Below are 26538 nucleotides of genomic sequence, written 5' to 3'. Positions count from 1 at the left end.
CTTCCCGGCTTAATCTCAGACCTACCTTGTCACACAAACCTGTCGGATGATCTGGACACTTGGTTGATCCCAGCTGCCTTCCCCGGGCCATGTTCTGGTCACTTCTCTCAGGTACTGGGCCCTACGGGCTGTGTTATTGTGCATGGCTCCGGGCTCCCAGTTCCTCAGAGCAGCCGGCCCTTGCTGTTCCCTGACAGGCACACCACTTGTCACCAGCCTCCATACGGACTTTGTGCTGCTGATCACAACTGTTGGAGCCTGGTATTTCATCAGCCAGTTTTCAATCAACCTCACTGCCCATACTTCATCAGCTTGTCTAGGAGAACGTTATGAAAGATTGTGTCAAAAGCCTTACTAAAGTCAAGATAAACGCCATCTAGTGCTCTCCCCTCATCCACCAAGCTAGTCATCTCTTCATAGAGGGCTATCAGTTTTGTCAAGCATGATTTCCTCTTTTAAATCCATTCCGACTGTTTCAAATTACCTTCTCGGCTTTGGTATGTTTGGAAATAGTTTCCAGAATTATTTCTCCATCACCTTCCCAGGGATCTAGGTGAGGCTGACCAGCCTGTAGTTCCCCACACCCTCCTTCTTGCCCTTCCAGAAGACAGAAGTGACCTTTGCTTTCTTTCAGTCCTCAGGAATCTCCCCTGATCACCATGATCTTTCAAAGATAATCAAGAGTGGCCTTGCAATGACATCAGCCAGCTCCCTCAGCACTCCTGGCTGCATCCCATCAGGCCCCATGGACTTGTGCATGCCCAGTTTGTTTAAATGTTCCCTAACTTGGTCATCACCCATCAAGTGTAAGTCTTTCTTGCTCCAGACTACCCTATTGATATCAGAGGCCTCGGATTCCTGAAGGCTGGTCTTACCAGCAAAAACCAACGCAAAGAAGATTCCCTGCACCATTCACCAGTGTGTACACGTTTTCCCTCATCTTCATTTTGCTGCTGATACACCTGTAGAAGCCCTTCTTGTTGACCTTCAATGTCCTTCACCAGAACTCAGCTCCAGGTGAGTTTTGGCTTTTCTAACCCCATCCCTGTATGTTTGGACAGTGTCTCTGCTTTTCTCTAGGATCACCTTTACTTGATTTCCTACACACTGGCATGGACCGCTTAAAAATCCACAACACTGCAACCAATAGCCTCACCATACTGCATAACTTTTTTTATTTTTAAGTGCATTGGAGACAAACACAAGAGACTTTATCAAGCACTTGCAACAGAACATTTAAGTTGGGTTACCTCTTTTGGGGGGGGGGAAAGGATGGCTTAGGCAACAACTTTCAAAGAAAAGGACCAAGACTTACAGTCCAATCAAAAGCCTAGATGTATCACACTACATCTTTTGCATCCTGCTATGTGCCATTAGCACACTAGTAATCAAACAGTATTTTCTCTCTTTCAGGAACTACTTACTAATCATATATAGCAGCACATACAGAAGCTATACTTGCTTCAGCTGGCTTTTCTGATTCTGTAAGAATTATGCTAGCCACCCGAGTTCTCAGAACCATCATTCTGAAGAAGTCATGAGTAATATATTGAATAGTAAACATAGAAATTTCTGTGGTAATTTTGTTGCATATGGCTCTGTTGTCTCTGTTCCCATTTGAGGTGTCGCCCATCTCTTTCACCTGTTTTTACACTGGAAACTGCACTGAGGTTACTCCCTGAGGGCCCATGCCATACTCCAGAGTAGCCATCTGTACGATGACAGGAGAAGGTTCTCCTTCCTCACGCTGGCAGCTGAGTTCAGCCGAAACACAGGACAGCACTTACCTCCATGGTGCTACTTTCTGCTTACTGTCCTAAAGCCAGGACAAACTACCTAGGGCTGTGAGGCTCTGCCAAAGACCCATCAGGAATGCAGGCACCTCAAAGATGCACTGGGAATTTCTATGTGTAGAATAACTAATAAATCTACTAGGCTACATAGTGCCCAGATTTTTTAACTGTGGACTTGCTAGCAGCACCAGAAAATGTAAACGCGGAAAACTGTTTCATGTGGGGTTGCTGAAGAGTTCAATTTAAGACTATGAGAAAGACAGCCCTGAAGCCAGCAGCGAGCACACGCACTAAATAAAAATAAAGCTGTGGTAATTTTCCTTTCAATCTGAAACATGGTCACATTGACCTGTATCAGCACATTGCAAGTGCTGTTTTTCCAGGTGTTTTTTGAAAGGATTGGTACAGTTAAGAAGTGGACTGAACACAGTGGTATAGGGGGCAGAAATCATGTATTACTATTATTCATCAAAGCCTTGGTGAGACTTCCAGTAAGATTCTGACATTTGGTGTATATAGATTCTGTACGAAAACGTGTATCTGGACCTCTGGTTCAGTGCTTAGAAAATGTCCCTGTTCTGCTTCCATAAAGCCTTCCAGCCGATAGAGAGCAATTTTGCAAAGTCATCTGGATTTCCTCTAAGTCTAGAGAAATGTGGCCTACTTCTATACTCCCCTTCGCACTCTTCTAGCAGTGCAAAGGGGTTGAATTTGGCCTCTCTATCATGCAATCTCTTTCTTTAAGAAACTAAGCAAATCATACACAGTGTCTTACAAAAAAATTCCAGAGCTCTGCCAAAAATGACAAAATGGTCATAAATAAAATTATAGTTGGAATTTAAAAAACATAACATTATTAAAAAACATAAGCGAAACAACAACAAAAGAACCAATGTGGATTATGTACTGTCTATGGATACAACTATACATACAACTGTGAAAGGCAGCATGACATCTATCAACTGAAACTGGGAAGTGCAAAGTTAAAAATTTGTTTTCTGTGATTGAGGATCATTACAGACTCCTACAAAGCTTTATGTCTTTTCCTAGAAAAACTGTAAACCTCCAGGCTTACAAACAGCACAGTGCCAAAAAAAGATTAGGAGATGACTAAATGTAAACCAAGCGATACTGGATTTCCCAAACTTTCCTCTGTTTGTCAATGTGGTATGGTACTTTGAGGACCTTAATGAAGTTGTTAGCAACACCGCCTCATTAGGTAATGAGATTTAGAAAGATCTTCTTTCTCCTTTAGATCTCAAGGAAGTCATACTCTAAAGTCTGTAGCAACAGAGATACATCTTCTCCAGCCTGCCCCACTGTGAGTTCACGCTCACAAACCATTTTCTCTGGTAACCGGTTACCATCCACCACCTGAGCCACTATTACCGCACGGTCCACTGCTCCCACAGACAACTGGATGTGCCAGTTGTGTTGGCTTTGTCGCTGCTTCTGGTTGCCCCTTGCCAGTAATTCTCAGCAGTAGGAATTCACATGGCAGCAATGGACTGGACTTGCTGTTCTGTGTCTCATTTGCCATCTCATCTGGCTCCATACCAAGCCAGAGACCCTTTGCCTAGTTTTCACACTAGTAAATGAAATGGTCAGGGACTGTTCTCAGGACCTGATGCCAACTGGCACTCCACAACTTGGTCTCCTTTCAGCTACAATGACAATACAGCTAAACTTCCCCACAGCTTCCTCTCAAACAAGCATGACCACATCCAAACCGTCAATCAGATACAAGCTCTGCCCCAGGCTAGACCCCAAATCATGCCCAAGCACTGAAGCAGTGGCAGCAGACCCAGGCTAAAACCATCTGAGGGATGTGCTAGCATTGCTTGCCTGTGTGTGGGCCCTTCCTTAGCCTGATTTACTTTACCAACCTAGTTGTTGACTAATGGAAGTAAATCTGTAGCAAAGAACAACTTTGAGAAGCATGACCCAAGCAAAAAAATGGTCTCAGGTGCTGACTTGAGACCAGAATGTAGGGACTCACGTCCTTTCTCTAACACAGAGTTTCTATGTGTTTGGAAGCTCAGCTCTTATTCTGTGACTCCATTCTGGTTAGGTCATTACTTTTCTTTTTTCTTTTTTTTTTTTTTTTTTTTACACAGAGCTTGCTGCAAAGAGACTCTGATTTTACCTGGAGACTGTATGTACTATCAATAATAACAACTTTGACAAGAGAACTTGCAAATCTAAGACTGCTCATATCCATCACAGGAAGGAAGGAAAATAAGGTAACACTGCCACAAGGAAGGGACTCCCATGCCCCCATCAAACCAGAGAAGCAGCATTAAGTTTACAGATTCAAAAGAATTGATCAAACTTAACTTTGTTTTTTAATGGTTAAATTCTTTTCTGTTTTAGACATATTCCAGTACGCTCTTTTTACTACAGTTGCCACTCTTTCATTATTAATTCCTCATTAGCAAGCAAACCTGCCACTCCTTTTACACATCCTTGCAAACTTTAAGACAATTCAATAGGAATCCACAAAGCAGCACACCAGCTTAAATGACTGAAAAAAATTGCCTCTAGGCATCTTTACTCACAAAACCTCTTCACAATAAGATATTTACAGAGCTTTATTCTTTTGAAATCATTCACTATTTCTCACATATGTTTTGGAGCTATGTTATTATTGACATCAGGCTGTTCAGTTTTGATAAACTCTCTTGAAGCAAATGGCTCATGTGAATTCCTGATGGTTGATACATAATTAAAACGTAATTTTATGAGGTTTAAGTGTAAACTGCTTCTCAAATGCATGCATTTTTTTTCCTGTTTATGGCAGGACATTTTCAGACAATTACTACCACAGATTTTGTAACAAATTCATTTCTTTCTGCATTATGATTCTTTTCTCATATTCAAAGAACTAAACTGAAGTAAACTCTGCTTATCTTGCTCACTGTGAAATCTGTGGAACCCATCACAGTGTGCTCTGAGCAACGATGTCAGAATCACACCCTCACAGATGATGAATAGCATCCCTGCCAAGTACTGTTTTTAAAGGAACAAAATATTTGGGCAGGACACCAAAGGCAACAGAATTTCACACAAGTAAGTCTGACAGAAGTAACTGGGGGTTCTGCATCTGCAGGGATGTGGTGCTTAGAGAATCACTGAGCTGCGCTTGGAGACAGAGGACTTTTCTGCTTTCTCCTGTATAAGCTCAGGCAGAGACTTGTTTCTCATCTCTTTAAAAAAACCAACCGTCCTCATTGTCCTGTTGTTCTTTTCACCAAAGCAAATTGAATTTTCATGAGGCGACAAACTGAGATTCCAGATCACAGAAACCCTCTGCTTAAAGGTACTTTTAGTAGAAGTGTCGCTGATAGATTTGATATTTGGGTCCTCCAGAAGACCCAGGAAGAAACCAGGCTTGTGAGAGACCTATTAAATCCTCCCCTGCTGCCATCTGGTGCCAGGAGCAAGTAAATTACTGTAACTCTTCGAAGAGTACCGTTTACTACACTGATCCTGTGAAGCTGATAAGCTACATCAGCAGGCCTACTAGCGTCTCAGCTCTCTCTCTGCCTTGTCCCTACTCCCTCCATGACCAACTGTTTGAAATGAGGCTCAAACTCTGAAGAGAAATGAAAACATGAGGTGCAATTAGGAAGTGCTTGGGGGACAGCATGATGGAGGAGACTCAAACTTTCCTTTTCAAAGCATCTCGAGTGACTTGTATGCGTGCAGCATGGGCAACAAACAGAAGCTAGGAATCCATGAATATTTACATAGCTATGACCTCACTGGGATCACAGAGACATGATGGGATAGCTCACATGCCTGGAGTGCAGCCATGGATTGATAAAAACTCTGAGGGTGAGGAAGAAGGGTTGTGCTCTACACAAAAGAGCAGTTCAACTGCATGTAGCATTGCCTTGTAATGGGTGATGGGCCAGCTGTGAGCTATGGGTAAGAATCAGAGAACAGAGAAGCATCGGTGGCATCACTTGGGGTATCTTCTAGAGACCATCTGATGAATAAGAGGAAATAGATGAAGCATTTTTCAGACAACTGGAGGACATCACATGATTTCTGCAATGGATTGAAGACAATTTTTGCCACAGGCGGTAAGTCAGCTGGGGCAATCACTTTGAATGGACCTCTTGCAAATAAGGAAGCATTGGTCAGGGGATTGACGGCCAATGGTAGCACTGGCAGTCCCAACTGTCCGATCGTGAAGTTTAAGGTCCTGAGCAAAGGGACCAAGACAAATAGCAGATGAGAAAGTTTCAATTCTGAAGGCATCCAAAAACATAATGCTGCTGTTGGATATGGTTGCCTTGCCTATTGGAAATCTTGCAAACCACCACCCATTATGAGACTTGTTTCCAGTTTCTTACAAGCTCACCATGTTTTAGATGGTGCAGATTTTCCACACCAAGCATCTGTCTCAGGATAAGTTATCAACATTGTTAGTATTTTGGAAAATTTCAGCAAAACTATTCAGCTCTTTCCAAGAAAAGAATATCCGGGTTTGCTCGTATGAAATTATTCTATTCTTTTGAGAAATTCCAGTACGCCTGTGCTCTGGAACATTTTTGTCTGTATATGATATATACCTCATACTTTTCTAATTCATCCAAATCCTGACTGGCCAAACCATAACCTTTTAGAAATCTTCCATTCCTATACATTACCAAGTAATTATTTCTTGGAGTTTACCAGTTCAAATTGCTGAAAATTCTGTATTTACAAACTACCACATCCTCTCACACCCCAGCTCTCGATCTGCACATTTTCTCCAGCTGACAGATTATGTTCCAACTCCAGGCCAGAAGGCAAAGCCTAACTAGTCCTGCAATTGTTGCTCCATGCAGGTCTAGATGAAGCTGAGGCTAGGCATTAGAACCAGAAACTTTTTCTCCAGTGCTCACAGTGATTGATAGAGTTGCTGTTTCCTAGCACAGTGAGCGATCCTCCACTGCTCTCAGTCCAGATGCAAAAGTGAAGAGCTAAGGCTTGGAAACAAGGAAAGGAACAGAACAAACCAAGGAAGCTTGGCAAATTTGTATGAGGGGGTGGAAGAATCAGGGGAAAAGGACAAATTTCACAGAAGAGAGAAGCTATAACTAAGAAATGGGGACAATATACTTTGAGTAGAATAAGAAGAAAATGAACTGGAAAAGACTTGAAATCCGGGGAGGAGATTGGACACTCATGAAGAGTTGAGAGGATGCAGGGAAGGAGGGAGTGGAAGGGAGGACAAGACTGAGACTCAGGAACCAGAACACAGCAAAACAGCCACTACTACAAGACACACACATACACACGCACAAAAAAAACCCCACAAAACCAGAAATAAGATCAATACAAAGAGAGAGAACCTGGAGAATCTGAGACTTTGTGAGTTATAGGAGAAAGACTGGAAATAAGTGGTTGTGGTTAAATGGCAGGAGAAGGGGCTTAGAGAAAGGGCTGTGAAAAAGGAGAGACACTGGATTTTTATCAAAGAGGCATAGCTGGCAAGCTGATATTGGTGATCAAGGGGACTGGGACGGGATCATCCCTCACCAGTTCTTTTCACAGCTCTCCAGTTTTTGGTTTGGGTTGGTTTTGTGTGTGTGTGTGTGTGTGTGTGTGTGTGTGTGTGTGTGTGTTCGGGTTTGTTGTGTGGTTTTTTACAGCAGCTTTTGTTGTGAAATTTCCAGCTACCCTCCTGATTTCTGTGCAGCCTGAGCACTTAGAGATGTATAGAGAGCTAATCTGTGCATAAAAAGGGCAGGCAAAGGCTGTAAGAGCAAGCAGAAAGGTCTAATTACTTTCCTGTGGTTCTGCAGCAGGTTAGTATCAAAATCAGAAACAGAATTCAGATTCCTCCTCCCAGCTCCAGTGGCCAGTTCCCCAGACCCTGCCGCCTTCTTCCATCTCCATGCAGCATACAAAACAGACTGACTGGCAAGACAGGTAACAGTCCAGTAAAACACAGACCCATGGAGGGAGGCATAAACTCCTCTGCCTGCAGTCTGAACTGAAGGGACAAAAGGCATCTCTGGTTCACGTGTCGTGTAGCCATGGTTATTGCAAGCTCTGTATCTGAGCTAATAACCTATGCTTAGAAGAAGAAAATGGTAGCTTGACAACATCACCCTAATGGGGCTGTAAGAACTGAGCTGTCTTGCATCTGCACAGCTTGGAGCACTAGCAGAGCAATCTATTTCTATCCAGAAAGACATATGTCTCTGAAAAACACTGTGCCTCTTGCAAATACGCATCTCCGTTGCAATGAGGATTTGTAAGGCCCAGGGTCCACTACATCTGTCATATTTTCCCCCTACTTCATTTGGCTCACAACATACCATCTAAACCATGGCTAACTGGGCATTTCCTACATAGCTATAGCAAATGAATTCTTCATTTATGCTATGATCATGAAAAGCTCTACAAGAGTAAGCTAGGCTTTAAAAAATGTTTACCAACAAATTAATGAACATTAATTAATTAACAATTCATTAACAATTTTTTATATCTGAAAAAATTACACCTAGCTACACTTGGTTTCTCTTTCTTCTAAGAAACAATTTCTCTACTTTGTTTTCAGCTTCACAAAAAGCATTACAATTAAACAACTAATAAAGAGGAAATCGGCAGCAGTTGCTACAAATAAATTCCAAGAACTGACAACGCAGATGAAAAATCGTGTCTTTCTGTGTGGACGTATGCAGGAATAACACTAAATGAAATAGCTGCAGGTTGGGGGACTGAAAGTAGAAGTAACTGATAGAAAATGTATGCTTTGCTGGAACACCTTCCAAATCCTGGATGCTTGCAAGCTTCTGCTGCCATCAACAACAACTTCTATTTGTCATGGAATATATCATAACTATTTTTTTCAAAAGCTGCAAACCAAGAAAGCAAACAGCAACTATCTCTCTCTATTAATGGACTAATACATTCACAAGTCTATATTCACCCAAATGTTTACTGGAGAACTCTAGATTTGTTTCTACACGAACACATCTGCTAGCGTTTATCTTTTATACATGTTTCCAGTCAAGTTTACCATGCTTTTTAGAACAATATAGAATCCACACAGAGAGAACTTTGGCTTTGGTCCTGCTCTAGAGACCACCTAAGAAAAAATTATGCTTCTGCCTCCAACATTTTCTATTAAGTCTTTTAACCATTCTCTGCTATCTCACACTGTTCATTATAAAAGGAGAACAAATTTCCCATGGCAGTTATACATAAATAGATTTTAACAAGAATGGAAAGGTTTGTGGTTTTGCAGTACCTTTGATGACATAAAAGTACAGAAATCAGTCATTACATACTCTGAGCCCTGTTATTATGCTGTAAAATAAAAATGCTTCCTTGTCTTTGGAGATTAACTCTCCCATTAATTCTAGGCTCAGTAAAGTGAAGATCACAATCCAGACAAAAGGCCTTGATTCTGTATTTCTATTTATGCTGAGTAGAACTTCCTTAAGCAGGAGGTTCCATTGGTTATAATGGCTGTACTGAAATGAGAAAGGGTTGTAAACCCATGAAACTAGAGGAAATAACTCACAAGCAAATAGAAAATTAACATTACGACTACCTGCCGATGACATTTAAGATGCATGAAACATTCGATTGCCAGAGAAGAAGAAAAGGCATTTGTCACAGAAAAATTCTAATGCACTTCAGACTGCTTTGGGTTGTTTTCATTGTTGTTTCGTGTTAACATTCTTATAGCTTCTTCACAGATTCTAAGTTTCAAGTCTGTAAGAATTAGTATTCTTCACCAGCATCCTTCCATCGGTCCCCCCAGTCATGGCATGCTTGCAAAGTGTGTAATAATTTGGCTTCACTTCAAACTTGCTTTTCTGTGACTTGCGCTTCCTCAACCATCCTCCAACTTCCCCCATGCTGTGCTCAAAGTCCTAGCCTGAAAAACAGCCTTCTCCTACTGAAAGGCACTCAGCAGCCTGTTCGAAATACATAAATGAAAACTCCTGCCTAATTATGATGACACATATAATGACTGGGCATGGCAGTTCTCCTCTCCAGTTCAGTATAAGGATGTATTTCTGACTCTTTGTCCACTCCACCTCTGCTCTGGCGTAAAGTCTTACTGCATTTTTTCATTCTGGCTCAGTGCCCCCGATCTGTGCCAGTGGGAATCACCCATCTGTTTCAGCTTCATGAAAACAGTACTGTGTAGAAGAGCCCCTAGCTCAAACATGACACTCTCCTTTCTCCTGGAGTCTCCAGTATCCTTCCACTGATACCAACAGCAAAGACAGAAAGGGGCAAACACCTAACCCAAAGAAAGAAGTGGAGAGCAGCGTGAGAGCCACAGAACCATAGTTCAGCATAGTGGGCCAGAGGGAAGAATCAGGGTAAGGAGAAAGTGACTACTGATGACAAAGAAGCCTATTTATTGGGTTAATTTCCTGCAGGTACACAGCTCCCAAAGGACATAAGCTATTAAATTGCCACTGCACTTCATTGTAATCCGAAGACGCGTAAGAAGCAGCAAGGCAACAGAAGCTTACAGTGGTACAACCTACCAGAGGGTAGGAGGAAAGGATCCAGAAATGGGAATCTACAAGAAAGTTGAGTCTGAACGGACAAGAAAAATGAAAAATTTGGAGTAAAGCCAAGCTTAACAACAAGCTGTAAGGATAATTGCAGAAAGATCATGCTCTCATAAAGAAGATGGTCCTGGAAACCGAGTTGCATTTGATGGCAGAAGCCAGAGTGAAAACGGAAGAAGAAAGTCTCAGGCAGAGGGGAAGGAAGCTGAATAAGTTCAGATTTCGTGCCCTTTTCAAATCTGCAATTATCTGGAAAAGCAGCAGAAGGTGGGAAAAAGTCACCTGTTCATCCTCTACTAACATGTTTGAAATTCAGTTCTTGTAAAGAAAACATATGAATATTTTTAATACTACATCACTTAAAGTAAGCACTTGCAGTTCCTAAAAATACTGTAACTTATCATACAACTGAAAATTCCCTGCCTTTCTTAACAACTGAAATACATCTCTTCTGTTTCATACAAGATCAAAGTAGATATTCGCATTCCTGCTAGGGAATACTACTAAAAGTGAAAATCAGTGGCATTCATTGAATTTTAAACACTGAACTGGAGAGCTGTTTCTAAAAATCTGTTCTGAGAAGTCATTCTTAGTCAACAGTTTCTCTTTTTACTCCATGCTTTGTTATCTCTGTCGGCCAAGCTATTACTGCTGTAATACAATTTTCTGCTTACTTAATGGCACAGTATCTTGCATCTATATAATGGTGAACGGCGTAATTTTGAAGATGAATTAGATATAATGTGAAATTATGCTCAGACTGAAAGGCCAGGTAGAGTCTCTCGCTTCCCAATACTCCAAAGAGCATGACTGAACAAGATGGGGAGGTGGCTAGATCCCCAGCCTCAGTGTGCCTGCTAGTCCCTAGTAGTAGTTAGCAAGGGAAAAATACCGGTCTTTGTAAAAACATGTGGGGAACATCATCTGCAAAGTTAGATGCCCCTGACTCCCTCCAGCACTCTTCCTGCATGTATCTTAAGGTAAGTAGAATGCCTCAAAGCCTCTGAACTCTGTTACCATCAGTTCCACATTTCCCTCCTTGTATAGGAAAAACAAAACCATAGTTTGGTTTCCATTTGGCCTAGGAAACACCAAATATTTTAGTTTGCGCTCAGCTTCCCAATCACCAAGCTGTACTTCAGCACTCTTTGCAGCTTTCAGCTTTTGCCTGCCGTATTTTGTTGCCGTATTTTTGCCCCCAAAACAAGTTATAGGAAGAAAAACAGTTAGTTCAGCAACAAGAATTTGAGAACTTCAAATACTTTGTGTAGAAGCAAAAAGCAACACTAACCTCTTTCATTTTTTCCAGTTCATTCTGTAGTGCTTGTTTGGCAATTTCAACTTCTATAAGCTGCTGTCTTAATTTTTCATTTTCATCTTCTGTTACAGTACGTTTTTCTTCCACGTTTTCTAACTCATGATGAAGTCTCACCGATACATCTTTCGCAACCTAAATGAAATGGTATTTCAAAAGAAAGATAAAAGAAAAAGAATTACTGCTGCAATTCTTAGTGCCTAAGCAAGCACTTAGAGGTTAATTCTGGATCTTTTGATGGAAGCGGTATGTAAGGGAACATGTAGACAAGGACATCCACAGACAGAATTCTAATGATTCCAAATTCAAGCCAATTCCTTCCAAAAAATGGTACATTATTCCTATGGACTTCGCTGGGGACCACGTTAGACACTAAACCCCAACTCCTCCTTAGGTTCTGTTACGTCAACGGTGCAACTGGACCTTCATTATTCCTGGAGACAGTGCAGCATCTATTTTCTCTCAACCACTGCTAGCTTATGTTTTTCAATGCACTAAGGCATACACCCTTCCAACACTTGACATGCAGAAGCATCTAAAAGAAAGGTCCACCTTCTCCAGGCCTTCCCTACCTGTGCCTTGTAGGAGCACAAATGGACACATCTTTATTTTGCCCCTGCTAGTTTCTCTCTCCTTCATGGACAGTTAATCTAAATACCTGGCATGTACTACTATTGGTTCATTTAAAGAGTAAAATATGAACAAACAACATTTTTACTGACGTTGTGTTCACCCAAATGATGTCCAATGATGGACATAAAATGAAAATGAACACTAAGGTTTTTGGGTTTGGGTTTGGTTTAATGCATTTTCACAGGAATAGAGTTAAAAGGCACACGCCAAGACGTAATTCCTCTTCTTCATGTAAAGTATTGAGGATTTTGCCATTCAAGCCACTAGGACTGTATTTTGTGAAACCACCAGAAACTATAATCATGCACAAAAAATATTTAAATATACACTAATCACGGTTATGATGGGGATTTAGACACATAGTTTGAAAAGCCTAATGTCCTGCTTTTTTTAGAACATTGGAAAGTATAATTGATCTTTCTTAGCATTAGCTAGGGGAGCTCAGAGAGCTATCCTTTATGGCTTTCACTAGAACGATCTTTATGCTTTTATGTCAAAGAACTCTCTTTGACATACTAAAACTCTAAAGAAAAAAATAATTTTAAGCAAGCAGTCTAGAAGAATCCGATCTATCAGGAAACAGCAGCAGCAAGTGACTCAGCCTCCCCTGACAAGAAACCCAGTGTGTGTGAATTACAGATACAACACTGCAGTGTAGCACAAGATCATTCAATAACCTCCCCCACAGCACACGCACTCAAGACACATAATGCCCAACAGAAAGAGCGAGTGGAGGGGAATTTCAATTATAACCATACTCCGAAGAGACTGCAGGATGAGCTGAGAATCACACCACAGGGCTACAGCTTGATGTCTTTTCCTCCACTTGGTATAAAACTGCTCATCTTGTTGTCCAACCAAAGTAAGTGGAAAATCTTGGGGGACATTTTTAACAGCATCCTATCAGAATCTGTCTTCAGTCCATAGATACAGTCTGGCTCGGTAAATACAACCAAATAACAAAACCATTACTGGTAGTGATTTTTTGACACAAAATTTGGTGGAGTAGCAATTAAGGCAGGGAAATCCTACAGAGCATTCTAGATCACATGGGAAATGGGACTCATTTATGCAAGATGCATTTTAATACAGCTATATGCAAGACTATCTCTGAAGGATTAAGTCCCCTAATATATTACCCATGCAAAATAAACAATGTTGTTTTGCTTAGAAATTCTTCAGAAGAGGCCTTGGGTACACTACAGAGAACTGCACATGAGTTACAATTACGGTTAGCCAGCACCCGGAATTCAATTGGGCAGAAATTTGGCATTAGACATTCATCCCTACTCCAAAGCAGAACACATTCACGATCTGTGGGAATGCTTTGCAAAAACACTATTCCTTTCCAAAGAGTCAGTCGTATGGTTATTAGGAAAGACATGGGAGAAATCCTAGTTAAAGCGAGCCCTTTGTCCAGCTCAACCTAAGGCCTTAGGTGCTCTCTCCTATATTGCAGGCAAGCACCTCACCGGAGGTGCCCTCACCATTTGCCTCCCAGGCCCTGCGCATGTATGACTTGTTAATACAAAGCAACATTGAGCCAACAAAGAAACCAACTCTATAAGCTCTATAACTCTATAAGCTGGAATCACAATATTCACTTGGGACATGAAGGCTCACATTCAAATTCTGCCCGCAAAGGTACGTGTCTCAACTATTCACCTAAGCATCCTTCTGAGTGTGCAAAACATCCCTTGTTTTGATCAGAAATTCCCCTGACAAAGGAGTTGTTTTGCTTCTGACCAGGAAGACTCTATTTTGTCAAAAGCCACGCGGACGGCTGTACTTACAGAACCGTCACAGCCACAACAGCAAACATGGGTTTGGAATACGTACAGAAAAGGAATATCAAACAGAAATAGAGAGAAGGATATTAGCATTTTAAATGGCATTAGTGAGAAAATTACTGGAACATGTCTTGGACTGGTTTCTACAGTTTAATAAGAATGATGACAAGCTGGAAGTTATTCAGAAAAGATGATCCAAGTCTGTAAACCAGGCCTGGGAATAGCAGACTCTCAACCCATTATACTGATCAGAAAGAAGTTTGAAAATTACCTTGTTCCTGATCATGTATTAAATTAGCATTTTCAACTGCAGTCCACAGAATCCAATGAGCCATAGTTAACTAGAGTCCTAGGCAGAAGTGTGGTCAATAAGCTCACATTTGCTAAAAGAGGTCTGAACTTCCATGAGAAATGACAGGAAACCAGTCAACTGAAAAAGTTTAGGAGTCCTGATTCAGTAGCAGCCTTCACAAAGTCTAGTGGATGGAAGCAGAAATTAAACAACTTCCAACTAGCGCAAGAAAGGGGTTTTTTTTTTTTCTGTAATTGGACCAATCTAGAATGGAAATGATGGATATTTTACCAACGGCAATCTTTAAACAAGGACTGAAGCTTTTCCTCAACAACAGGCTGTGGTTCATTCAGACATTATGGATGAAATACAGTTGATTACACGTTGAAATTTGATGGGTTGTGTCTATGGTTTCAGGGGAATGTGGAAAATCCTGGCTTCACTAAAGATAACAGCAGTTTTTTCACTGACACCAATGGAGTCAGGATTTTGTGTTGTGGCTCTGCAAGTATTCAATCTGCCAGTCCTCTGAAATCTTTACTAAAGAGTACCATAATCCCCTCAAAGTCAGTGGGACTATTCGGTGAGGCTGGTTTAATTTTGCAGTGGTAGGGTATGTTTCGTGTTTGTTGTAAAAGATCCAAGACCTGTAGATCCTAATTTGTATTTGAGTTGCTTCTTGCACATCAACTTTACAAAAAATTATTGGACTAAAGCTGAAAATAGCCTTCCTACGTACCGAAGGGCTTCTGTTACCGAGGTAAGCTTGGCCATTGCTATCCTGTGAGCTGCACTGGGTGCAGAGCGTACGACAGAACGGATGGAAATGCCTGAGTCATGAGGACCGAGAGCACGGTCGTGTCTCCGTCCGAGGCGCTCCCTCCCCGTGACACCTGCTCACGTCTGTACCTTGAGGTCCTGCTCCATGCTGCGCAAGAGCTCGCCGTCGATCTCGCCGGTCTGGGCGTAGCGCAGCCTCTTGCGCTCGGCCTTGCGCAGCCGGTACTGAAGGATCCGGCAGTTCTTGTTGGCTCGCTCCAGTTCGTGGCGCATTTCTTGAAGCTGACAAGCGTCCTCCTCGAAGAAACTGTCCCTCATCTCGTCCATCTCTGTCCTCAGCTCGTCTATCTCATTCTGGCACCGGGGCGAGAAGGGGACAAGGACGCAACAGGTGGGTCAAAAGCACAAATGTCAGCAGGTAGAGGGGAAGACGGCCAAAACGGAGCTCCTGCCCGCAGGGACACCAGCTCAATACAACCCAGCTCACGAAAAGCACCGCAAAGAAGCGGAGAAGTGCCGCCGCCCGCACGCCCCACGACCGGGCCCTCTTCGCTCTGCCTCCAGCGCTAGTGCCGGCGGAGAGCGAGGCGGGGAAGCCTCCTCCCGGCGCGGGGGTGGGAGGCCGCCCGGTCCCGGTTCCCCCCCCCACCCCCCCCGGACTCGGTCCCCCTCCCCCCGCCGCCGCCGCCGCCCCCGGCCCCTCACCTTGAGGCTCTCGTTCTCCTCCCGCAGCTTCTCCATCTCTTCCTGCATCTCCTCCTGCAGCTGCGGGCTCAGGGAGCCCTCGGGGGCGCCGCTCCTGCCGCCGCCCGCCTCGCCCTGCCGCAGCCCCTCCGCCCCGGCCGCCGCCATGGCAGAGGGCGAGGAGGCGGAGGCGGCCGGGGGAGTCTCGGCCGGGGCGGCGGCCGCGGAGGCGGAGGCGGAGGAGGAGGAGGAGGAGGAAGCGCTGCCGCTGCTGCTGTGGTTGCTGCCCTTGGTTTGCATCTGGGCGGCCGCCGCCAGCCCCTTCCTGAGGTGGAACTGGATGAGCTCACTCTGCAGGCATCCCTCCTTCCAGTACCCGCCGCCCGCCGCCCCGCGGCCCTTCCCCGCGCCCGAGGAAGACGATGGAGGCGCCGGGGCCGCCTCCCCCGCGCCCTTCAGCGGAGACCGCCCCGCTTTCCCCCGCCAGTGCTTGGGCGGCGGCGGCGGCGGCGGCGGCGGCGGCTGCGGAGCCACCGCCCCCTCCCGCTCCCCGCCGCCGCCGCCGCCGCCGCCGCCTCCTGCAGGGGGCGCCTCCTCGGCGGCCCGCGGCGGCGGCGGCGGCGGCGGCGGCGGCGGCTCCTCGGCGGCGGAGGCGGCGGCGGGCGGCGGTTCAGCACCGGCGCCGGCTTGGACAGCTCCCGCCGGCCCCGCGCAGCGCGGCGGCTTGTCGGCGGCGCGGCCGCGGGCGGCTCTGGAGGCCTGAGCCGGCGGCGACCGCGCCGAGGCGGCTTTGGCGGCGGCGGCGGTCGGGAGGCGGGAGGCGGCGGCGGGCGGCGGGCGAGGGGGGGTGTCGCGGGCCCTGGCCGGCGAGGAGGCTCGCTGCTGCTTCCTGCCGCTGCCGCTGCCGCTGCCGCTGCTGCTGCTGCTGCTGCTGCTGCCGCTGCTGCTGCCCTCGGGGTGGAGGCGAGGCTCGGCGGCTGCGCCCCCTGCAGGCGGCTGGCTCATGGCGGCGGCTATCTCGGGGAGACGTCCATCACGGGCGGCGTCCTCCGCCTCCGCCGCCGCCGCCGCCGCCGCCCGGGGAGCTGCGAGGGGAGGGAGGGGAGAAGCGGGAGAAGGCGGTCGGGGTGGGGACGGGGAGCCCGCCGCCGTGCCCCGTCTGCTCCCCGAGCCTTGCCCCGGCCCCGCCGCCCGCCCCGCAGCCTTCCCTCCCGCTCCTTCCTCGCTGCCGAGGCGAGGACCAGCCCGGGGCTGCTACCGCAGCCGTCTGCCTCCTCGGAGGCCCCTTCCAGGCGCCTGTCGGGGCCGAGCGAGGACAGGCTGCTCCACAAAGGGGCTGCGGGCGGGCGAGCGACAGCAGCTTTCCCTTCGGCTTCGACGGCGACGAGGTTCGGCCTCCGAAACTCGGGAATCGAGGGCCGTAGAGGAAAGGGGCCCCTCGAGCAGCTCCTAAACCCAGACCTGCCCCTGCTTGGTTTCCAGAGGCATTGTCAGGACTTCTGACTGATCCAGGCTTGTTGCGGGTTGTGCTGACGTAGGGCTGAGGCATAATCTCTCCGGCAGATTTTCAGGGCAGAGGAAGCAAGGACTACACCCTCGCCCAGCACGAGATGGTACGGGGTGCTTGCCAAAGGGTGCTCACGTGGCGATTCCCCCCCCCCCAACCCGTAGTGACAAAACCAGAGTTTTCATGGCCACAACAGATTATTGAAAAGGGCTGTTAAAGGCCACATCGTGCTGCTACCGTTCCTTAACATATTCTGAAAATAATGGCTATGATCCACAACCTGTTTTCACATAGCCTTTATTCAACTCTCCTTAAAGGCAAAACACCGGCAAAAGTACAAACGGCAGCGTTCCCAATACGGCCTAACGATTCCCTCCTAGAACACGGCTTAACCATTCCCTGCTAAGAAGAGGGAATAAAGAAAGAAACACGACCGGGCAAAGTCAATGTAGACATTATACCATACCCTGACGATTGGTTTACTCCCTGGAACATACTAGACAATGAGACTGTGTTTGCTCTGCTCTCACTGGCAAGAGCGCAGGGTCTCTTCTCAAATGCACTGTCATTATCGCCCTGATTTTAACCAATATACTGGAAATTAATGCTCAAAAGAACACAATTTGGCAGAAACTTCCCAGGCGCTAATTAGTAAAAAGGGAGCATGGGAGTGTAAACCTATCAAAACTTACACTTGTATCACAACACTTCACAAAAGATTTGCTTTGCCTCTCTGTTTGTTAGCCATCACAAACAGAATTCCCACACTACTGTTGTTCAGAGCTGTACAGGTACAAAATGCCACTCTTGAAATCCAAACCTAAAGAAACTGCAAAAAAGCCAGAACTCAGCTTAGATCCTGTATCTTACTCATTACTCTGCCATTTACCTACTGTTCAAAATGAAATTAAAAATAGTAATCGGGAAGCCTACACTATACCTGGATCTTTTCGGGAAGTTTCACTGCAGCAAAGTCATCAGGCTCAGCCACGATCTGCCGGGAGCACAACCCGCACCGTGCATGCCCCCAATTCCAGGCCCGGCCACCACCTATGGTTCAGTTGGACAATTGTATATTTTTTGTTTGTTTTTCTTTTAACTGGCACCACGAAAGCCCCTTTTGAGCCCAAGTCCGAAATCTCCGGCCTCACAAAACTCTGCCACACAACCTCCTCCCCAGAGGCAAACCCACGTGGCATCTCCGCAGGTTTTCCTGTCGGGAACAGCTGCCCAGGCGGAAAAAACAGGTAAATAAACGGCAGCAACAAAAGGGCAAAGTCTGGTGGCTCCAGCTGCCGGCGTGGGGATCTCCTCAGCCGGGGGCTTCAGGCAGGGCTTCTCCCTGGCCCCGGCCCCCCTTCCCCTCACCTCTCCCTCTGCGAGATCCCAATTTGCAAACGCGGTTTAAGGTTTGGGAGCGCTTCTGCCTTTTGTCCGGGTTATAAAGGCACAGGAGGATTTTTGCTGGTCCCCCTTTATACCTAGCGGGTTTGTTGCATCTGAATCCCAAGGAACATTCCCTTTTTGGAGGAAAAAAAAAAAAAAAAAAAAAAAGAAAGGCTTGGATCTAAAGCAGCCGCATTACTCACCACCACTTTGTCTGCTGCCGGGCTGGCGAAATGCATGCACAGAGAGACGGGCACTCGCACACGAGGTACCCGGCGCTGCCAGAGCCTCTCAGGAAAATGAAGCAATATTCATGAGCTGACCTCACTGGGCCTGGGAGACGGAAAGGGGGGGCGGGGGGGGGGGGAGGAGGGATGAAAGCAGCGAAGGGAAGAGAAGAGAAAAGATTAAACGGCAAGAACCCCGCCCAGGCCTGAAGGCTGAGTTGCGTCCCCTTATCTAGCTGCACATGGTGGAATAGGATTACAGCGCAAATGGGGGGGAAGGAGCAGGCTGCATGCAAGGCATGCTCCCCGTTTCCCTCCCCAACGCGTCCCGGCCATCGACTCCGATCAATTCTTTAGTGTCCCCTTCAGGGGAGCCTGCTCCCACCAGGCAGGGATGCCGGGCGCCTTCTGCACCGGCAGCGGGACGGTGACAGGGTTTTCCTTTGTTCCCCGCCTTCGCCTGCGAGCGGGTCCTCCCCGCGTCCCTTCGACAGCAGCCCACTACCACCGGGAAGGGGAGAAACAAAGGCAAGCCGCTCTGCTCTATTGAAGATCATCCCCTGGTGTTATTTATTCGCGTGAATACAGACAGGGACTAATGGGCTGCTGACCGTTTGCTCCCATCGCGGGCAAACCCCGGAGCTGGTCGTCTGGTTCACCTCTTTATTTTGTCATGAGGTGAATTTCCCTTTGCTCTGAAGCACCTTAGATGGCTCTTAAGACTTGGCGCTTGAAGTCTTTCCCAAACAGAGACAAAGAAAAGCAGGGAAAAAAGGCTTTCGTTCCTTTCCTTTCCCTTCCCCTGCCCTCCGAGGAGGGAATATTTCCATCCAACGGCTGTGCCTGGGTGTCCTGGACCCACCTGTGTCTGTGTGTCCGCAGGAACACCCGGCAAGAACAGGCTGGGGGGAAGCAGTGCCCGGCTTGGGGTCCTTCTCCTTCCTCCTGCAGCAGCTGGCAGGTCCAGGTGAGGTCCCGGGCTCTGCCTCAGCCCCCAAAAGTGCTTTCTCAGGGGGGTGGGGCTGGCCCGGTACTGTGCCCCAGCTGGGGGGGAGACTGGGTTTCCAGGCTGGAAATTCCTCCGCAGGGATAATTAACAGAGGATTTCCTGCCCATAGGTATACCAGCATATACGTACACGCATGCATCCATGTACAGAATATATACACACAAATACACTGTGCATACCTAAATGTGTGTGCATACGCACGTGTGAACACGCATATAAAATATACATCTACATGCATGTTTTTATATATTGTATGTACATATATATACGTATCTGTGAGGTCCTTGTGCAGCCCTTGGGGGAAGGCAAGCTCAGGGGAGGCCAGCTGCCCGCACCCCACGGTCCTCTCCACCTCTTCGGATACGGCAAGCAGGACCCAACACATCTGAAACAGCATATCCTGGGATGTGGGAAGGTACTCCCCCCCATGCAGACGCATGTCCTCCAGCCTTGAGCCCAGGGACTGTGTGAACTGGATATATATAGATGTGATGAGTTGAGGCCAATTAGAAAATAAGAAATGGAACATTTATGCTGAAGAAGAAAAACACTGGGATGATGAAAAGCTACTTTTAAAATTCATACTATTTAATGATTTCTTAGGCCTTTGAAACTCATAAATATTGATTGCAGTCATACCAACTGAACAGAATAATTGGTTGAAAACATGAGGAATGACAATACAAAATATTTCTGGAGGCAGAGCCGAGAAATTTTTCAGTGAAAGCGGTGGATAGATTCTGCTAGAAGAACACCTAGGCTCCTTGACCCGATGAATATACAGAATAGCAGTACTGATGAGGTCATTACAATAACATAACATTTTGTCTACACAATATGCTCCAGAAGGACAAGCACAGCAGTCCCTTCCTTTAAGCACTGGACAGCAGTTAGCATCCTTTCTGCTCCCTCGGTGGATGAGATCCCTGGATGGACTTTCCCCAGTAAAACAAAAATGGGATGTGATGATATCTCATACCACCTACAACAAGTTTTATTATTTATTGTGCATTTGGAAAGATAGAGATCCTTATTTTCTCACAGTAGTGTCCGAATGAAAACCAGGTCATCAGATTATCTTCACCCATATTATCAGGCCATATGTCTGATTGATAGTAGAGACCAATCTTATGGTAGAAAAATTTGCCCATCTCTCAGAGTTATTTGGGATTGTTCACTTCATTCTCTGAATTTCTATTCTGCCTAAAACGTCTGTGCTGTCACAGTTATAAAAATTGACATGGGCACAAAAATGCTTCTACTCATATCATTTACTTTTCGGGGGGGAATGGGTGCAATCTACACAAGCCAAAGCACTCTTTCACTAATAAAAGCTGTATTTCCATTAGGAAATTTGCTGCTAGACCTCTGTAGGCATTTTACATCACCAGCAGGTCATGATATAATAGATAGAATAATTATGACTACCCTACAATAAGTCCAGTATGAAGAGACCTATACAGAAAAGTTAATACAGTAGAAGTTCCATTTATGATCAGATTTTGTTGTAGAGTCTCTAAAAAATGGTGGATGGAAATAATACACAGAAAGAAAGATCTTAACTTCACAGAGAAAACAAGGGGCTCTCAGCTGACTGCTACCGTTCAGGTATGAAGCACTGACATGATGCTGAACCACTGTATAAATACATGGGCTCAAATGTCAGGGGCAGCCAAAACAATGGAAATCAAATATTAGAAATTATTTAGGGAGAAGTAGAGAACAAACCAGAAAAACCTCATTATTGCTCCAGTATAATTTGATGGTACAGACAGATTTTTGATTACCGAGAGCAGTTCTGGTCCCTCATCTCAAACCAGGCGTGGTGCAAGGGGCTGAGGTACAGAGCGGGGCAGCCAGGGTCTGAAGTGGCTCCGCTCAAGGAATGACTGGGTATGGTAGGAGTCTGCAGGCTCGAAACAGGGTCACTGAGGAGAAATACGACGCAGGTCCCTACAACCTTTAGTAAGGAAGGTAAACGAGGGTAAAAGGTTCACACTTACTCACAGTCTTTTCCCATACAAGTAGCGCAAAGATGCAAATGTGAGTGAAAGAAACAAGCAGGTGATGGATTCCAAAAAAAAAACACCCCAGAAAAAAAAATATGGTCCTTGTCATTAAGCTATTCGACTCCCTGCCACAGGGTGTTGTGAATATAAGGGTCTACGTGGGTTTAAAAAGTGATTGAACAAAGCCATGGAAGACAAATCAGTTGGGGACAACAAAGGCAAAACATGTAGCTCAAAAAACCTCTCCACTGACAATTTTTTTGCTGGGAAATCATCTGGGAGAGATATCGGTATGTGTTTTTGTGTTCTCTTCTAGCATCCACTATTGACAACAGTCAGATACCTATCAGTAAGCTAAAAGATCTTTGATCTGGTTCCGTATGAAAATTCTTATCCTGTTAGTATCACCCTCTAGTGTTGCCTCTCTCTTTCCCACCTTCTTTTATTTTCTTCATTTCTTTTTCATTCTTCCTCCTTAGATTTCTTGTCACGCAGAGCATTGGTAACCTTGTTGCACCCTGCTAGAGCATACCTATGACTTTTTCAGTACTTTTTTGCCTTCAAAAGCTAAAAAGTATTTTGACTCAAATTAGAGCTGTGAATACCTTGTTTTCCAGTCCCCATTATTGCTTGCTCACATAGAGACATATTTTTTTTATTCAGCCTACAATTGCATTTAGTTGTATGTAGCTGTGCAAGAGATGAAAGGACACTAGGCTGAAAGAGGAGGAGCGGAAGAGGAAGGAGAGGAAGAATTTCTCCTCCAAGCAGAGTTTGAGTTTAAGTCATATAGGTTTCTTTTCCTAAGATGAGAATCCCTTTACATAACACCCTAAAAGTATGACCCAAGCGTGACCTCCTAGCTTTCAGCAGAGAATGCTTTAATAAGAGATTTCAGAAGTGGGTTGGAGAGGATGCTTTTCCAGGAGGATGCCTGGGTGGCACGCACTCGCTGTACTTCTGCCACTTTGCTTACTCACCTCCTCTGCCCTCTTGGGAATGTGCTGGGGCAGCAAGAGAAGCTGCTGGAGCGTGCTGTGCTAGTTCATGGTACTGGCGCTGCCCCAGCTGGCACGGGCTGCAGATTATCTCCCTGCCCAAGGATGTGTAATTATACACCAGACCAGAGCCCTTTTTCTCTGTCCATGAAAAATAGAAAGTTTGAGACTTTAACTCACCAATTTCTAATGTGTTGACTAAATGGCCCTGATGTCTATTGTACCAAGACATAATATGAGAATAAACAATGAATACTTTATAACTGTTCTCTTTTCCTATTTACTTGGAAATGGAAAAGCTTTCCACATGTACTGCATAGGAGAATTGCACAGCACCAAATCGTGATATTCCAAAAAGAAGAAAGCTTTATGTTAAAGAGGAATAACACTTGGGTGAAAAAGCAAAGATAAGAAACAAATAACATTTTAAGTTCATACAACTCATCGAATAGAAACATGCCAACAGCACCAAATAGTTTGTTAAAACAGGCATATTTTGGCACACTCGTTTGACCAGATCATTAGATAAAATCATGGTGGTCCTGGTTGTCATGTCTCTCCTTTTTCCTCCTCCTCCTCTTTAATGGCTGCTCCTCAGCCAGAGATAGCTATAGCATGGCACATTGAGGCTGCGCCTTCTCTTCATCCATGTCCTCACACCCACAGACCCCACCTTGGGGAGGGGATGCCCCACCAAGGGGACAGCGATACCATCTGCACCCTCCCTGACAATTCATCCCGACGGGAGAAGTAGGTCATGCTGCTTTTCACCACCATGTAGAGGAAACGGCTTCTGCCTTCGTATCTGTAAGGGATCTCCTATATCCCAGTTTGGGAAGTCTGTATGTCAGGCACTGTGTCATACCTGTCTTGGTTTAACCCTTGCATTCCAACACCTGGTTGGTTTCTCAGCCTCACAGGGGGTGAGAAGGCACAAAAAAATGAAATTGTAATGAAAATTAGAGGAATCTTGGGCTCTGTCAATGGAGAATAAAACTACGTGAAATTGGGTCTGTTGCGTATTAGAACTCAATTCTTATAGTTTTACAATAAAAGCTTAGTTCTATTTTTGCTATCAAACATTTCCTTCAGCTTTTCTGAAGGCTTCAGGAAATTTTATACTCCTGCTTTTTATTCCTACAGCAATCAATTGTACCTATTGCTCAGAGATAATGACAGAACTGAGCATGCCCTGAAACAGGCCAGTTGCTGCTGAACCATTTCTAATGAAAAAACGACCTCTACCAGTCTCTCCTGGACTTGCTATACCTTATGTTACTAGACTGATTTAAAAAAATTCATTTGGAACTTAAGACATTATTTACAGTGAAAAAAAGTCTCTGTATCACTGTGTTTGCTGCCACTCTACTTTTTCATATTCAGAGGATAGGATTATACCAAACTTGCATAAACCCTACCATGCATGCATATATCTGCATAGTCTGCATATTGCATTAGTATCTAAAGCTCATTGATTACTTAATGAGGCTAACAGGAGAGGAACAGTACAGAAAATTTTATAGCTAAGACTGTAGGAATGAAAACCAAAATATGGAATTTCTCTAACCAGTCTTGTACCCCGTCTCATTGCATTTTATATAACATGCTCACTGGCTGCTGAAGAAAAACAATATTCCCGTTTGGGCACTAACACAGTACCAATATGCTCAAACAGCCATTTCCAGGGAGAGATTTCAAATATAAAGGACAACGATTGCAGGTAACCTCAGAGCTCTTCTCTAGCATTAAATGGATGGTCTTAAAAGAAGTTAACCATGAACAGGCCCTACTCCGGGGTCTGCCTGCTTCCTCCCACGAGGGAGGCTGTGCCACAAACTGTTCATCGCACCGAGCGGTGGCCCATGGTCAATATGAAGGTTTTGTTGCTCACCTTAAAGTCCTTATCATGATTTGCTCAAGCAGGTTGCAGAGCTTCTTACCACAGCTTAAAGTAGGTGGCAAGAGCGGTTCTAGCATCCTAGGCGGGTTACAGACCCCTTCCTCTGCACCTAAAGAGAGGTTGGGAGAAGCAGGGCCATCCCAGTCTCACACATCTGGCCACTAACAAGGCCAAGTCCTTTCCAGAGGTCTCCGCAGTAGGTGATTTTTCTTCCTTAATCCATTACAGCCCAGCAGTTGGCCATTGCGTCAGTCTGGCAAGTGTAAAATGAAGCTGAGCAACTTTGAAGGCACTAAAGTGCCCAATTCCCTCGGACTGCTGGGGGACTTCAGCCCTTGCCTTGAAAAGGCAGAGGCTGCAGTGCGGGAACGGGTGATGAAACAGTCTGTGGTTTGTTAGCTGACAGGCTTGAGAGTGTTTCATTTTTTATTTATTCCTCATTTAATGTTAATTAAATTTTTATTTCCTCCTTGTTAATTTGGGATGCTTGTTTTGATAACTTACGGATGTGTATAATTGTTTAGGCTGGAACTGTATCTTGCTACACTGACTTCCAGGTGGCGTCACATTACCATACAGATAAGCTTCCAGATGCAAAATTCAACATAGATTTTTCCAAGAGCTGGTGTTAGACAATTGGTTGCCTTTCTACCTGTCGTGCCTCCTGAATTACTCTCTTCTTACTGATACTCTGTCTTTTTATTTTGTCTTTAGTCTCTGTGGCAATTATTCACTACAACTTGTATTTCAAGATCAGTGGATTTTTGTACAGATCTGTTTGTGAGCTTAGTGTTGTTTTCGGAGCTAACTCTTGGAGTAGGAACTTTTGAAAATGTTGACAAATTTATCTCTGTTCTTTATTCTCCTAAATGCCTGTGAGAGCTCAACATAAGTAATTTTGAAAACAAGCTTTTTCATTCCTATGTCTTAATGGATTTTGAATATGGTGAGTTGACATTTTATTTGTTAGTTTACCCTTGCAAAGGCTAGGGAAAAATCACCATACTTAGGCAAGCTGAAAATTAATAAAGGAATAGTGAATCAGATCCTTTGTTCACCAATTTGTTGGGCTTTCTGTCACGCCTGTTATGCTGTTATCTACATCCTGGATCATACCCAAGCTCCTTACATAACACCCTAGTGCTTTTGGAGAAATTAGAGGATTTCTGGCACACATCAAAATAGCAAAATCAGGAGATCAGGTTTTCCACCTGGTACGTGTGCACGGAAAAAGCTCTGTAGCTGTGTCGAGAAGTACATGTAACAGGTTCGTTGCGTGGCTTTTGATTCAGGGACCGCATATTTGAAGAGCAATTGAGAAAATGATTTGCCCCAAATGCCCTTCCTTGTGTAGGCTGATATGGCTTTGCAGGGTGTCGGTCGGCTGCGACTGTACCTACAACAGCTTCGGGGCTCTCTCGGGGCTGCCGGGGAGCAGCTGGGTGTGCGAAGAGGCCAGAGTCCCCGTTTCTATGGTGACTTCACCCGCACATCACCCCCTCGAGCAGCCCCTCTTCAACGCCATGGCGCGGAGGGAGAGGAGGTGGAGGGGAGGAAGGAGCATTTCCGAGGAGGAGCCTGGGAAATCAGAGTTGGCGTGTTACCTCTGCAGCCCTTATGGTAGTCTTGGAGGATGGGAGTAGGAGAGCTCTTGTTGCTGCAGGGCGAGCTCCGG

At 45.4% G+C, this 26538-nt stretch overlaps 1 protein-coding gene across 5 annotated transcripts in view; it reads right to left on the bottom strand.

Annotated features, from left to right (window-relative positions):
* SOGA3 (SOGA family member 3) overlaps positions 1 to 19030 on the bottom strand; it is a 45677-nt gene extending 26647 nt beyond the window's left edge. For all 5 annotated transcript variants that reach the window (XM_052781126.1, XM_052781129.1, XM_052781128.1 and 2 more), the window contains exons 1-4: positions 18927 to 19030; positions 15849 to 16912; positions 15273 to 15497; positions 11625 to 11783 (exon numbers count right to left, since the gene is read on the bottom strand). In XM_052781126.1, coding sequence (XP_052637086.1) covers positions 11625 to 11783; positions 15273 to 15497; positions 15849 to 16832 — 1368 coding nt within the window. In that variant the 5' untranslated portion in view covers positions 16833 to 16912; positions 18927 to 19030. The remainder of the gene's footprint in view (positions 1 to 11624; positions 11784 to 15272; positions 15498 to 15848; positions 16913 to 18926) is intronic.
* Positions 19031 to 26538: the final 7508 nt, after the last annotated feature.

Source organism: Harpia harpyja, chromosome 3, assembly GCF_026419915.1.
Source record: "Harpia harpyja isolate bHarHar1 chromosome 3, bHarHar1 primary haplotype, whole genome shotgun sequence".
Lineage (NCBI taxonomy): Eukaryota > Metazoa > Chordata > Aves > Accipitriformes > Accipitridae > Harpia > Harpia harpyja.
Note: the sequence above shows the minus strand (reverse complement) of the source record. Positions and strands in the feature narration are given on the sequence as shown.